Source organism: Herpailurus yagouaroundi, unplaced genomic scaffold (genome assembly GCF_014898765.1).
Source record: "Herpailurus yagouaroundi ecotype Mexico unplaced genomic scaffold, PumYag 142, whole genome shotgun sequence".
Classification (NCBI taxonomy): Eukaryota; Metazoa; Chordata; class Mammalia; order Carnivora; family Felidae; genus Herpailurus; species Herpailurus yagouaroundi.
Window position 1 is genome coordinate 51,520,087 of NW_024412397.1, and position 15,075 is coordinate 51,535,161.

General features: G+C 42.4%; 1 protein-coding gene across 1 annotated transcript in view; it reads right to left on the reverse strand.

Moving 5' to 3' along the window:
• COLEC12 (collectin subfamily member 12) overlaps positions 1-15,031 on the reverse strand; it is a 201,891-nt gene extending 186,860 nt beyond the window's left edge. Inside the window, exon 1 of the mRNA XM_040479265.1 lies at positions 14,838-15,031. Within this exon, the coding sequence (XP_040335199.1) occupies positions 14,838-14,844 (7 nt within the window). The 5' untranslated portion in view covers positions 14,845-15,031. The remainder of the gene's footprint in view (positions 1-14,837) is intronic.
• Positions 15,032-15,075: the final 44 nt, after the last annotated feature.

Here is a 15,075-nt window from a genome sequence, read left to right on the forward strand (position 1 = left end):
GCTGAAGAGAATTCTGTTGATGATTGACAGCTTTGAGTCTTGCTATTTCAGGGTACCATGGGTTCAAGTGAAGATGTTCCAATCAACTTAAGGACCAAGTGTGTGACACCCTACAGTTAGAATATACCTCTCCTTTCCCTACACTCCCTTTAGGTCAGTGCGACAGCACTTTCCTCCGTCTATCCCACGTTCCAGTTGCTGGTTTTCACGCCACCAGATAGAAAGCCATTTGAAAACAGGAAACTTGTTGCATTGTATGTACCCTCAGCAACCAGCACATTTATGGCACCTTATAGGTACTCAATAGTTGTTGAAACTCAGCAGATTAGAGTTATATATGTGTCTATCTCTACTACCAGTTGATGAATTCCTAAAGAAAAGAGATTAAATCTTCCTCTTTTTAAATATTCACCACATTTGGGGAAGATAAGAGAACTAATATTTAATTAATATCTTCCATATGTCAGATACTTCCTACTCATTATGTTTCTCTGTTTTACAGATGAGAAAACTAAGGCTCAGAGGAGTTACATAACTTGACCCAGGTCTCACCGCTTGTGAGGAGTCAGACCAAGACTAAGACCCAGAATCTGGCAGCAGTGGGGGGAGGAGGGCTTGAGTTCCACACCATGAGGACACCACAGTCCCAAGAAACTGAACCCTGTGCTAGCAGAAAAGCTAAGGTGCAATGCTTTATACCACAGAATGCTGAAAAGGCTGAGGAATTTGGGACACAGGTCACTCTTGAGGGAGAATCAACGTAAGGCTAAAATAAGAGGACTGGATGAACATATATTTAAGAAGCAGTTACCTATAACCAAAAAGACAAATGGCAAATGTTGGCAAGGATGTGCAGAAATCAGAACTCTCATATGCTACCAGTGGACACGTAAAATGCTACAGCCACTTTGGAAAATGGTCTGGCACTTCTTCTAAGGGTTAGGCCACTTCACTTCTAGGCATACATCCTAGAGAAATGACAACACATGTCCACACAAAAACTTGTACGCAAATGTTTGTAGCAGTATTAGTCATAACAGGAAAAAGTGGAAACACCCTGAATGTGCACAAAATGATGAACGGAGAAATTAGGGAAGAGCCACACGATAGAGTATTATTCAGCCCTAAAAAGGAATGATGCGCTGGCATGTGTTACAATATGAATGGACCCTGAACACATCATGCTAAGTGCCAGAAACCAGTCATGAAAGACTGCATGTTGTACAACTCCATGTATATGAAATGAAATGTCTACGTTAAACGAATTCAGAGTTGGAAAGCAGATTAAAGGTTGCCTATGGCTAGAAGTTTTAGGGGAAAATGGGGAATGACAGCTAATGGGTATGGGGTTTCTTTCTTGGGTGACAAAAGTGTTCTAAAATTGATTGTAGGGGCGCCTGGGTGGCTCAGTCGGTTAAGCGTCCGACTTCAGCTCAGGTCACGATCTCGCGGTCCGCGAGTTCGAGCCCCACGTCGGGCTCTGGGCTGATGGCTCAGAGCCTGGAGCCTGTTTCCGATTCTGTGTCTCCCTCTCTCTCTGCCCCTCCCCTGTTCATGCTCTGTCTCTCTCTGTCTCAAAAATAAATAAACGTTAAAAAAAATTTTTTAAAAAATAAATAAAAAATAAAATTGATTGTAATGATGGTTGCAAAACCTGTGAATACACAAAACAAAACAAAACAAAATCCAAAAAAACCCCACTAACTTGTACACTTTAAATGGTTTGTGTGGTACGTGGGGCAGCGGGGGGGGGGGGGGCGGGGGGCAGGGAGCAGCTGGACTTCCCAAGTCCCCTGCCAAGGGAAGTGACTGTCCCTCCCTGACTACAGCAGAAGACCTAAGTTTATTTTTCAGAGAAGTCAGAAACAAAAGGTATCTTGCTTAGAAGACACCAGGAACAGCTGAGATGAGGGGACTGCAAGACACTCAGAGAAAAGGTGAACGTTTGCACACTGAATGTCCAGACACGTGGTCCTCCTCTCCCAGTCAGCCAGACTGTGCCCTCTAGGTCAAAGACTGGAAGGCTTTTCCTGGGAAATCTGACCAGTTAAGAGAAAAATAAACGAATGATTCTGATTCTGGGTGGTCCCCAGTGGAACAGCTCAGCCAGTTCAGCCTAGAGTGACAGTCACAGTTCACAAAACCCACCAAAACAAAGAGGTTCTAATCAACCTTTACCATAGTCTGTTCCTACTGATAAGACCCAGACATCTCACACAGCCTCTAATATGAAAAAAATAAATATGAACATAAAGAAACCAGATAGGGGTGCCTGGGTGGCTCAGTTGGTTAAGTGTCCGATTTCAGCTAGGGTCATGATCTCGTGGTTCGTGAGTTCAAGCCCCACGTCGGGCTCTGCACTGACAGCACGAAGCCTGCTTGGGATTCTCTCTCTCTCCCTCTCTCTGTCCCTCCCCTGCTCATGCACATGCATTCTTTCTCTCTCAAAATAAATAAATACTAAAAAAAAAAAAAAAAGGAAACAAGATAAAGAAATTTGGAGGAAAGACATATGAGACGAAAAAAATTTCATAAAAAATTTCTACCAATATCCTTAGAGAGATAAGAGAAGATAACATATCCATAAAATTAGAACAGGATGGCATAATTTAAAAAAAGAACCATAAGAGAAAAAGAAAAAGCTCTTGGAAATTAAAAGTATGATCATAAAGGGGCACCTGGGTGGCTCAGTTGGTTAAGTGTCTGACTCTTGATTCTGGCTCAGGTCATGATCTCCTGGTTCATGAGATTGAGCCCCATATCAGACTCTGTACTGACTACACTGAGCCCGATTGGGATTCTCTCTCTCCCCCTCTCTCTCTGCCCCTCCCCTGCTCATACGCTCTCTCTCTAAATAAATAAATAAATAAATAAATAAACGAATAAACATTTTTTTAAAAGTATGATCACAAAAGCAAAAATTTAATAGAAGAGTTGGAAAACACAGCTGAAATATTCCAGAGGTTGGGAAGGAAGGGAAACAAATAAATAGAAAAGAGCAAAGCCAAAAAAAAAAAAAAAAAATCAATTCAGCGGATCCAATATTTAAATTCAAATAGCAAGTGTTTTAGGTAAAAGAACAGGGGTAGATAATTATCAGAGGAAGAACTAAACAAAATTTTTCAGCAGTGAAGGATGAGTCTCCAGAGTGAAAGGGCCAGTTTCTTCCCAGCACAAAGAAAAGAGATCCACTCCAAAGCACATCACTGTAAAATTTCGGAACACTGAGGACAAAAAGAAAATCCTAAAAACTTCCAGACAGGAAAACTTAAAAGCTTACAAAGGAAGGGGAAGGGGAAGTGGAGGAGGAGGGGGAGGAAAGGAAAGGAGAGGAGAGGAGAGGAGAGGAGAGGAGAGGAGAGGAGAGGAGAGGAAAGGAAAACCTCACACTCACACTTCTTAACAGCAAAACTAAAAGAAAATAGATCAGTGCCCTCAAAATTCTAAGGCTAAATTATTTCCTACACAGAAATCTCTCCAGTGAATGAGTAGGTAATACAAAGATGTCTTCAGACCTACACAGTCCCCAAAAATGTACTTCTCATGAACACTTTCTTTGAGACATTTAAAAATGCATTCCACTAAAATAACAAAGCTAGAAAAACACGTGTGTGTGTGTATCCGTGTGCATGCACACATGCATATACCCTAATCTAACCCTAACCCTGAGTAGGTCAGAAAGCTCCAGGGAAGATTTCTTCAAAAATATGGAAATGAGAGAATATCTACTATAGGTGAACACATGTGTAGAGATTCAGAAAAGTGGAAGAGACTCTGGGGATGAATGATGAGATATACACACACACACACATACACAGACACATAGGAAGCTAAGCAAATAAAACAAGAGAATTGTTAACTCCAGAGGAGAAAAGTTATGCATGAAGGAAATATGAGTCAGCTGTGAATAGCATTTATATAAGTATAGTAATATGAACACTGAATGCTGATTTAATCAAGATTATGATGTAACTATTTGGGGGTGATGGAGGGCAACAGACGGCATCCATGAGGGTTGTTAGGTGGAAATGAAGGGTGAAAGAACTAAACCTTATCTGCTATAAAGGGGAGTCAATATATATGCCTAAATCTCAATTAGCAATTAGTACTAATTGCTAACTAATTGCTAACTAGTACTGCTGTAGTACTAATAGCAATAAGGAGGAGGAGAAGACCACAAGCATTTCACTTAAAGACAAGGGGTTGTGACAGATCATCCGCATAAAGGACTACCAACAATTCTTTCCATCCCTCCACGTGCAAGCCCATTTCCACTCTCTTGAATCTGGGAGAGCCCTGTGACTTGCTTTGGCTGATGGAATTTGCCAGAAGTAGCAGTGGGTGACCTCAGGAACTGGGCTCCAGATGCCTTTCAGCTTCTGTTTTCACCCTTTGGTAACTAGCTGCCATGTGAAATGTCCCACGACCGTGCTGGACTGGAGGCCCCCCTGGGAGAGAAGATCTGTAGGAGAGCAAGAGATGACGAAGGGGAAGAAGCCATTCCAGCCACCCTGCTGATGCCCGGCCCTGGGGGTGCGGCTGACCAGCATGGTCAACACCCCAGGAAGCAGAAGCCGAGCCGAACTACAGAATCCTGAACAAATACACAGCTGTTGTTTTACGCTACAGGGTTTGGGGATGGTTTGTTAGGCATCAGAGGATAACCGCAAGAAAAGTAAATGCCAAATGAAAATGCTAAAAATGTTCTCAAGAGATTCCCTCTGGGGACTGGAAAATGATGATATGAAGGTGGGCCGGCAGGAAACTGCTGTTTTTCATAATAAATCTCATTCATAATAAATATTTTTTGACTCTTCCAACTATATACATCTCTAACTTTGATTTAAAAAAAAAATAAAGCCAACAAAACAAAGGAATGTGGGTGCAAGATAAAAGTCAGGTAGACAAAAATGAAAGTGCTGATGACCAGAAAAAGGTCCAAAGTCCACCCTGTTCCAAAGAGCCAGTGTGAAGAGTTCAACCTGAAGCAACAGAATAAGAAGTTTGGACTTAGAGCCTTAAATCCCTGGCACAAAGTATGTTCTGACAAACGCCAAACTGAACAGAGCAAGTTCAGACTTCCTTAGGAGCCAGGCTGAAGGACCGTGGACAGAGGCTAGGCTCAGTGATGCTATCCACATGTGCGTATCCATCGGCTACTCTATGCTGTTTCTACCTCGATGCAGTCCCAGCTCTTGTACAGCCATCACTGTTAGAACAGAACAGCACAGTCCTACCAGCTGTTAGAATGTTTCCATGCTTCCAAACCAGCTGGTAAACATACGCTGCTTGCCGTGAGCATTCCTGCAAGCTGTTCCTGTGGGTTCCCACCACCACTACCTATCACAGCAGGTCTGGGTGATGAGGAGAGGAAAAAATGCCCCTGCATCCCAGGAGCCAAATACCCAGTGTCATCTGGACCCCTGAGTCTACAGTTGCCCTCCACTGGCCACTGCTGCGTGGAGGCACCTTCATGGCACTGCAGAACTGTGGCCTCCAGAGAATGTCACCTGGGTTACTAAATATTTTGGGCATCTCTTTGGACACCACTGTGCTGTTCTGGGGGACTTTTCTCCTAAAGCCAGGCTGAGCCAGCCAAAGCTTGGGCTCTGGAATTAGAAGACCTGAGTTTGAACACTGGCTCCACCTCGTCTGGCAACATAAACTCAAGGCTGCCTCTCATTCTCCCATAAGATGGGACCAATAATTCCTATCTCACTTATTGTTGGGAGGCAAACAGGAATTGATATGTGGGAAACACCCAACACATACTTAATGCTTAATAAACATGAGGGGTCTTTCTAAGTAAGAGGACAGAGGTGGTAACAGCGGTACTCTGCTTTAAGGACAAAAATAAATATCACAAAACTTGAATGCTCATGAAATACAAGATAGCTTTAGGTTTGGGTAGGGACCACTTATTTTTTTATTTTTTATGTTTGAGAGAGAGGGAGAGAGAGAGAACACACCTGAGCAGGGGGGATGGGTAGAGGAAGGGAGAGAGAGAAAGAGAAATAGAAAGGGAGAGGATCTCAAGCAGGCTCAGTGAGAAGCCCAACATGGGGCTTGATGTTGGGGCTCAACCTGAGCCAAAATCAAGAGTCAGATGCTAAGCCAACTGAGCCAACCAGGTGCCCCAGGTAGGGACTACTTTAGTGCTCAAGTTTCAAAAGACTCAAAGCTCCAGTCTGAAGTGAGCATTTGGGGGAGATCAACAGCAGGGAAGTTTGACTAGCAAGAGTATTATGTGGGGTGGGTTCAATTTGGACCCTAGCTAACTGGCACTGAAGTATCTATCTGATATTGAAGAAGATTTATCTTAAAAAATTTGGGCTGTAAAAACTGAAGACAGACATTCTTTTTATTTTTGAGAGAGACAGAGTGTGAGCAAGGGAGGGGCAGAGAGAGGGAGACACAGAATCTGAAGCAGGCTCCAGGCTCTGAGCTGTCAGCACAGAGCCTGACTCAGGGCTTGAACTCACTAGCCGTGAGATCAATGACCTGAGCCAAAGTCAGATGGTTAACCAACTGAGCCACCCAGGCGCCCCAAAGGCAGACATTCTTTAACCTTAAGAGCCGTACTAGTACTATCTGCCCTGGCTTCATAGCTTTATAAATATAAAACCTAACATGGCCCTTGTATAGTTTGGTTTGCCCATTGGCATTTCTGGGCCATAGTTGTTAAGTATTCTGCAAGTGAATGAGCTCAGTGCAGTGTAATATAATACTGAGGTTCAGCATAATTTTGATGGGGTAATTAGATCTGCCTTCCAGGCCTCCCCACTACCCTACTCCAAATGGATAAAGGAATTTGTAGCAATTTAAATACTTGTAGATTACTCCAAATATTACAGAAGATTTATTTCAATTATTCAGCTGCTTTCCCAACTTTATGTTTTATAACAAAAGGATCAATTTTTGGTTCAATAGTATAAGTTTGTTTTTTTTTTAAGTCAATATTACAGACATAAAATGACCCCAATTTGTGGTACAACTTATGGTTCTGATTCTTATAAAAACAGCAAATACTTGCTTTTAGGGTAAAGAGAGATACCATATTTCATTCCTTTATATTCCTTTATATTCCAACAAATTGAGGTGATTTTTTTTGTTACTTTTACCCCTAAATTGGGAGTGTAGGCTAAACCAGATTTCCCCTGGGAGCCAACTTTAACAACTTAAAAAGTAAGAAACAAATATGACACTCAAAACCTTGATCCCCACATCTACCATTCATGGCTAATTATAGGGCAGAGGACATGCCTCTCTTTGTTTTATGATGGACCTCCTCATCCAATCACATTGTCAGGTTAATAATAAGAAAGTCCAGAGCAGACGAATCACTGCCTCAAATTTTATAAGGGCTCTGAAACGACCTCAAATACATGGGTCATTTGTCAAGGAAAACTAATGCTGTCCAATTCTCTGGAGGCATGCAAAAAATAAGTGGTCTTTGTTAACTAGCCCCCTCCCAAATAATAAATAAACAACTGATACATCTGTTTTGTTTTGAAATCACTTAACTTTCTGTTTAGGTTATCCAGACAATTATGCCAAAGTGATATACTATAATTAATTGCAAATAATGGACCAACATTGAGCTCAGGAGACAAAGTTTGAGAAAACTGTGATCTTCTCTCACCTCCTACAGTGAAATGCCTCACTTCAAGGTTTTGCGGTGCCTGGATGTACCATTTCCCTCTTCAATTACAATTAGAATAATGCAATCTGAAATATGAAATATAATTCAAGGTAATGAATCAGCTTGCATCATCCCTCCAAATGAAATTATCCCTGTTCTCAGCCAGGTTGCCCTCTCCTCCTGTCCTCCAACAACATTGATCTGAACTTCACATAGGCCCCATTTCACCTTTTACCTTAGATTCCAATTGTTTGTGCATAAGCCTTGCTCTGCCCACCAGACTGCAAGCTCTTTGGGGACAGGAGCTGTATAATATACTAAATAATGTAAATAATATACTATATAATGTACTAAATATTTGAATAGATCTCAATCATATACTAAATGAATATTTGAATATATTTGATATAAAGAATATTTGAACATATTTAAGTAATATATTAAATAAAGAGTAAGTGAAAGCTAGTTAAGATTTGGTGGCCCAATCATAAATAATAAAATACAAATATGACAAATCAGTAGGAAATCAACACTACCAGTGAAATAGACATGATCTCATACAGTATGTGTGTGTGTGTATATATATATATATATATATATATATATATATGCCTCTGTCCTAATGCTTCCTTAGAGACGAATTTGTTTTATGTTTTGATTCTTTGATGTCGTATTTTTACTGGATAAATCTGGACACTGGATTTGAGATACATATCTTTAAAAATAGTATGTCATTATTAGTAGGCATGAACAATAGTGCTCCTGGAAATTGCATGCTCTTAGGCAAATTAAATGTATTTACAAATATTTAATCAATTTTCTACCACTACCACAAATGAGAAAATTGTATGATTTTACTATAGTTTACAAACTCACTATAAACACGGTCCCTGCATTTTCAGTATGGCTGGTTTTTATATAATACAATGATGACGATAACACTAGAGACAACAGCTAAAGATAGACCAATGTGAGCAGTGTTCCTATAGAGAGCACAGCTCCCTCCAGCCTCTGAGGTCAGCTTTAACACATTTGTAATTTGAAAATTACTTTTCTCTCAAAACTGAAATTTTTTCTTCATGGTATATATTGTTTCACTTGATTAACTTAAATGGTTCATAACTGGCAATTCTATTACTGCCTGGAGGAGGCAGCAGGTTAACAATTACACAGTATAACAATAACTAAAATGTCTTGAGTTTTCATTAAGTGCTAGACACTATTCTAAACAATCCATACCAACCTATTTAATCCTCCACACAATGAACAAATAAAAATGGCATTGGGTAGATGCCATTACTATCCCCCACTTGACAGAGAAGGAAACCAGGGGCTATGTTCCTAACCAGGGGAGGTTAGGTAATTTTCATGTGGTTACCAGGTCCTCTGGTTTCAGAGTCCACACCCCTTGCCACCACACTAAAATTATCAGGCTCAACTCCTGGGGTCACTATGTATAATTACATTTTATGAAATGGTTATATTTTAAAGTATGCGTTATCAGGTATAAAGTTGAACTATTTTGCTTGTGAATAATACGTTGTTACATAAATATCGGTTTCTTAACATTTCTAGGTCACAAGGAAGTGACTTAGGCCCAAAGAAGTGCAACTGCTCCCACAAAAGCCAAGCACAAGTCAGGCAGAATGTCAAATATCCAATCTCAGTCTAGTGAATATGACCTCATGTGATACTGAGTTATAGTCCCAAACCATTCATTCAAGAAAACATAAAAGAGTCATATTTAATATATCAAAGTCCAATAAATTCACTTAATTTTTAAAACTTCTCCCATGCTGAAAAACACACTTCCTTTATATTCTAAAGAGTATTAACTGAATATTCATGATAAATTCAGGGATTAGCTCTTTGGCATCTTAATTTGATATCACTTATTTCTGTTTACGCTGGTTTTCACTGCCATATAATTACAAAGGACCCTTAAGCAATCAGCAGGATCTTTTCATGGCACTATATTGGTTTGGGCTCTTCAAATATCACTCACTTAAACAGAAATCAAATCACTGATTGAAAAGTTACCTCCCTCAAGCTTTGTTGCTATGGTTAGAAACAGTGGTGTCAGCAGTAAAGAATGAAATACTTTCTATGAAGAATGTCCCTATTTCCCTATCCGTTGCTCACAATGTTTATTTACTACCACTACTACTATTTTATTTTTATGTATTTTTCTTATAACTGATCATCTACTGATGGTTACAGTCTGTTCTCGAATATGACACTTCTGACAATGTTCCATTGTTTCATGGCAAATCTGTCAGCAAAACTGTGGTGCAGAGGCTGTTTTCAGAGTTGTTGGATTCAGTGAGCCACTCACATTCATTCAATCAGTCATAAGCAAAACCTCCCAGAAGATAAAGTGTACACATGGCAATGACTCTGGAATATGATATATCTTTTACAAGAGCTTCTATCTAAAGAGGCTCTTCTAGTGGCTGGCTGTAGAGCACATCAATTTCTTCAGACCTTTGATGCCAGGTTATTATACGTCTGAGTCCAGATGGTAGGACTGTATGTGGCTCACTTAGTATCTAGTGGAATGTGACACACAGTAGGTACTTAACAAAGATGGGTTGATTGAGTGGAATATTAGAGTTTGGCTAGGAAGGAGTCTAAGCAAGAGGTGTCATGTGCATTCTGGAGTCAGACTGTTGGAGTTTGAATACCGGTTTTCCCACTGACCAGCTAGGTGTCCTTAGATAAGTAACTATATCTCTTTGAGCCAAACTTTTCCTATCTGCAAAATGGAGAAAATAAGGACACTCGGCTGGGCAGGTGCTCAATAAGTGTCAGCTATTATTAAAGAGAAAAATAATAAGTGGGCATATTAAGTGGCCATCAGTCATACCTAAGAAGTTGTTAGCAAGCGTACCCCTTGGTACAGATCAACCTCGTCCCTGCCATTTATCTTCCAACATATGACCCTGTTTCCTTCCTCCAGGCCATTGACAGGAACTCTGGAAGCTGAGTGGGAGTGAGCCAGTGCCTTCAGAATGGCAGAAGATGAAAAGGGCAGAAACAGCCTGGTAGAGCTGGCCCCATGGTGGGGTTAGATTCTTCACAGATGATTACCTTCCAGACCTAGAATGCTGTCCAGCCCCCACTCCCCCTGACTGCCTGATTCTCTTCACTCAGACTCACCAGCTGAAGCTCCAAAGCACCATGGGTACACACGGCCAGCAAGAAGGCTGTGCTCTACCACCACTCTGGGCCTCCTTTCCCAGGACCCCACCCCTTCTTCCCACCATGGGGAGACACGTGTCAGATTTGCCACCTGAGAGATTACTCACATTCCGCGTTTACCTGAGGCAAAATATATTTTTTTTCTATCACAAAACGTAAATGTCTATTTTCCCATCTGAAAACTTACTTTGGCAGCAGCTGCATCAACTGTTTTAAAATACTATTTTAATAAGCGTTAATTCAGAAAATTAGACACCTGGTTTTGCTGTAGCTTGCAAGCTATCATCTGCCAGCTTGTCCCAGTCACACCCTTATCAGTAGATGAACTGCATGGTAAAAAGCAGGGGGGAGGGGACATAGGAGCAATCTTGGGAAACTGCAGAGACCACAGAAAAGATCTATACTTAGCAATAATTAAACCTCAGATTAAGAATGTTAAGCATCCCCAAACTAATGAAAAGTCAAAAGTATAATTAGATTGTAAATTTGCCTTCCAGAGGAAGGTCAGCCCCAATTCCAAATCAGTGAAGGGGAAAAGGCCTCATTTTGTTTCCATTTCCCCTCAGAAAACATGATGCTTTCAATGCAGCTGGCCCTTACACGCTTGTTTACTTATCCCAGTTAAGGACAAGAAATCTTAGAGAGACAGTGGTAAAGCAAGGAGTCCATGAGTCCAGAAAAACAACTGGCAATAGACATATATTGCTTACCAGTGCATTTTTAAAGTATTCTTGCCAACAGTATTTCAGAAATGTTTCTATACAGGCGCACAAAAATAAATGGCTGAATAGTATGATTTGATGGCACCAACCTCCTTCCTGTGTTAAATCAGAACAGTGGTTTGGACCACTGTGGTCCCAGTTGCTAGTGGCTGTTTTGGGCCATCTCTTAGGCAACAAGTGCTGCTGCATTAAAACTTACCAATATTCCCAACTTTCAGAACTAGAAACGTGATTTAATAATGACACACCTAACTCTGGAGGAGTCAAATTCCTTCAAAAAGAATGTGACTATTTATCCAAAACCATGAGATTTATGGTGTAGCACAGCTAATTGAAAATGAAACTGGAAATAAATTAAAACAACTTCATGTTTTAATAAGTTTGAAAGACTTCGAGTATTGCAGCACAAGGCAAGTAATTTTCTTCTGGAAAAGATATAATGATGTCATTATTTTGGTACTTGGTGATTCCAGAGATCGAGGAAATAAACAGAGACAAGTACTTCCTGAATGAAACAGATAGGTGGCGCTGTGGCTCATGGCAGATGTGGAATTACACTCCAAAAGCCAGGTTTATTACATAGACCCTGTCCCAGGTTGAAACATCAGAATTAGAAAGTCAAATAGGTACCTTATAAAAGCATTGGACTCGTACAGGAGCTAAATTTTTTCTTTAGCAAAAAAAAAAAAAAAAAAAAAAAAAAAGTTCTGTAACTTCTAAGGAGTCTACTAATTTTCTATTTATCTAAAGAATGTTTTAAGTTAATACTTTAAGCATTTGCAAGGTTTGTCATTGACCTGTATCATTTAGGGAAGTTAAAGTCTAATGAAACATTGGCTTTCTTCAGCATAATGAGTTAATAACTACGAGACATAATCACAAACCCAAGGAAAACTTTGGATTGGTTACCTATGGCAAATTGTCAAAATAATTCCACTCGGTAAAGGCAGCCTTCCTCCTTGGCTAGAAATACACTCTCTGCTTGGCTTCAGAAGCCTTGTGTCCAATTTCTTGGATCCACCCCCTTCCTGACTGCTGCACCTACTGTGGGTTACTTGGCTACTTAGTTGTCTGAGACTTACCCTTCTTCTAGTCTATACCAGAAGTTATCATACCTGGTGTCCTAGGCCTTTCCAAGGAACACAGGGAAATTGGCAGAGCTTGTCTTTAGTGCTTACCACACTCCTGGACTCCAGTTCTTATAAGTTCTAGACTCAGTTTCCACATCTGTAACGTAGGAGTTAAAATACCTACCTCATACCATTGAGGATTAATTGATAGAGGGCTTGTAGAGGGTGTAGTACAGGGGTTGGCACTTAGTACATACTAAAAAATTATTACCATCCTCTCCTTTCCCCACCTCAGTAACCAGACAAATGAATGTAAGTTATATGGCAATAGTTGGTAAGCAAATCTCTTACAGAATATTTCCTTTGAAAAGAGGCGTTCAAAGCAAGTAGTCTACCCTGGGATTCACCAGTACCTTATACCCCCTCCCCCACTGGGACACAAGGTAAGTGGGGCCTTTAGACAGTGCCTGGATCACAGAGGGTAAGCAATGAGACTTCTCCAGGGGGGTCTGCAAGCTGGTCCAGAATGCAGCGTAAACTTCACAAATGTACATTTAGGACTTTCAGGTGTGTCTTCCCTGGCAGATTTGAATTAACACTTAAAAATACCCAAATTGCAGTAATGGTCATTTACCCAGTCAAAAAGCATAAAATTTTCAGGGTTCAGGAGCCCAGATGGGAGCTGATCTTCCCAAAAGTTCAAAAACTACTGGCCTCAGGGACCAGCAATAAGATTAACTTCTGGCTCATATGAAGGTAACTGAGCCCCAGAGTAACATTTAGCCATGTGAACTCTTTCCTTTCTGGGAGGATCCTTTTAATCAGTGCTAGCCAAGGAAAGTGTGTTTCCTAAAATGTAAATGAGAGAAGACAAACTGAGTGGAAAAGCAAGAAACACACACCACTGCGTTTTGAAATTCCCTAGCCAGAAAATTGTACCATATCTTTCGTTTCTCTTCTGGGGAGGGTGACTTTTCACCTGGAGTTCAGTCCCTACCTTTCCTCGAGTCTCCTGACTAGGAAACTAACACCTTGTAAGGACAGCTAATTGGTAGGACGGTATCGCTCCGGATACTTTAGCGAGAACTTCCTTCCAGAGAACGCTAGAGGCAAAAGTTACTTTCCAAGCGTGTGGGGCTTCCCAAACACCTCCCTCGGACCACAGCCCTGGCAAGTCAAAGCGATCGCATCGCGTGGTCTCTGGTGGCTGGAAATTCGGTCACGGCGGTCACATGGCATTTCGCACCCAGCCCCCTCACTCAAGCCCGGCCCATGTTATCCTAGCACAAAACTAGAAACTCCAGTCTTGTGTAAACACCACGCCAGGCCATCCCGAAATGATTCCCTTTTGATGCCCGTTGCAATTATTTATCCCACATATAAATCAGAATTCTGTTGACCGATCTCACTGTTTCTAATAAATAGAAAGTTGCCCTGCAAAGCCCTCATCCTTGTGATTCCGCTTAAAGGTACGATAACATCTGACACTCCCCTAAACCGGCCTGCAGAGGACACCGCCCAGGAGACGATCAACGGAATGATTTGTGTCACCTCTGAGCACACGTGGGCACACCAACTGCACAGGCGGGCACATGGAAGGGACGCGGAACCGAGAGCAGTTATTTTCCAATCGGTGGGTCTGATGGAGAAAGATGCCAAACGCATTTTCCGAGCCAGCCGAACTCCGCGGGCACCTAATCATTGCCAGATGTGGGGAGGGCGCACCGAGAACATCCCCGAGTCCCGAAGGAAACACCCGGCTGGCAGCACGTCGACTTCTCGGATGGGGAAACTGCACCAGCCGAGCGGAGAGGACCCCCAAACACAGTGTGGAGCGCCTCAGAGCGGAAAACGGACTGGGAGGAATGAGGATGCCTCCACTCTCCTCGGCATGTTTTTTCAATTAAAAAGTTAGGAACTGGAATCTGTAAACAACGACTTAGGGCTTCAAACTACTTCGCAGAGAGACACGATGGGGAGAGGAATACTTGTACGCCCCCAAACCCGAACCACTGGGTCTCCTGCCGTGCGGAACTGCGGGACGGAGGAGCGCCCCACGCGTGCACGCACGATCCCCGCGCCGCATCTCCTCCGACCCTCCGCCCAGAGAAAGTTCGCGCAGCTTGCACCTCCGCCCCCTCCCGCGCGTCCCGAAGCCCGCCCTGCGGGCCGGGAGCCCAGCGCAGCCCGCCGCCGCCCTACCTTTCATGGTGACCGAGGAGACGCACCGCCAGCCAGGGAGCTCCGCGCAGCCGAGGAAGTTCGCACTAAACAGCGGGTCACTGCGCGTCCATGGCAGCCGCGCCGCGCGTCGGCCGTCTGCGCTCCAACCCTTCCTCGCCGCCACCCGCCCGCGTTCCCCGCTCGGCGCTCTGTGCCGCGGGGCTGCCGCGCGCGCCGCTCACCCCGGGCGGGAGGCGCCGCTCCCGCCAGCGCCCCT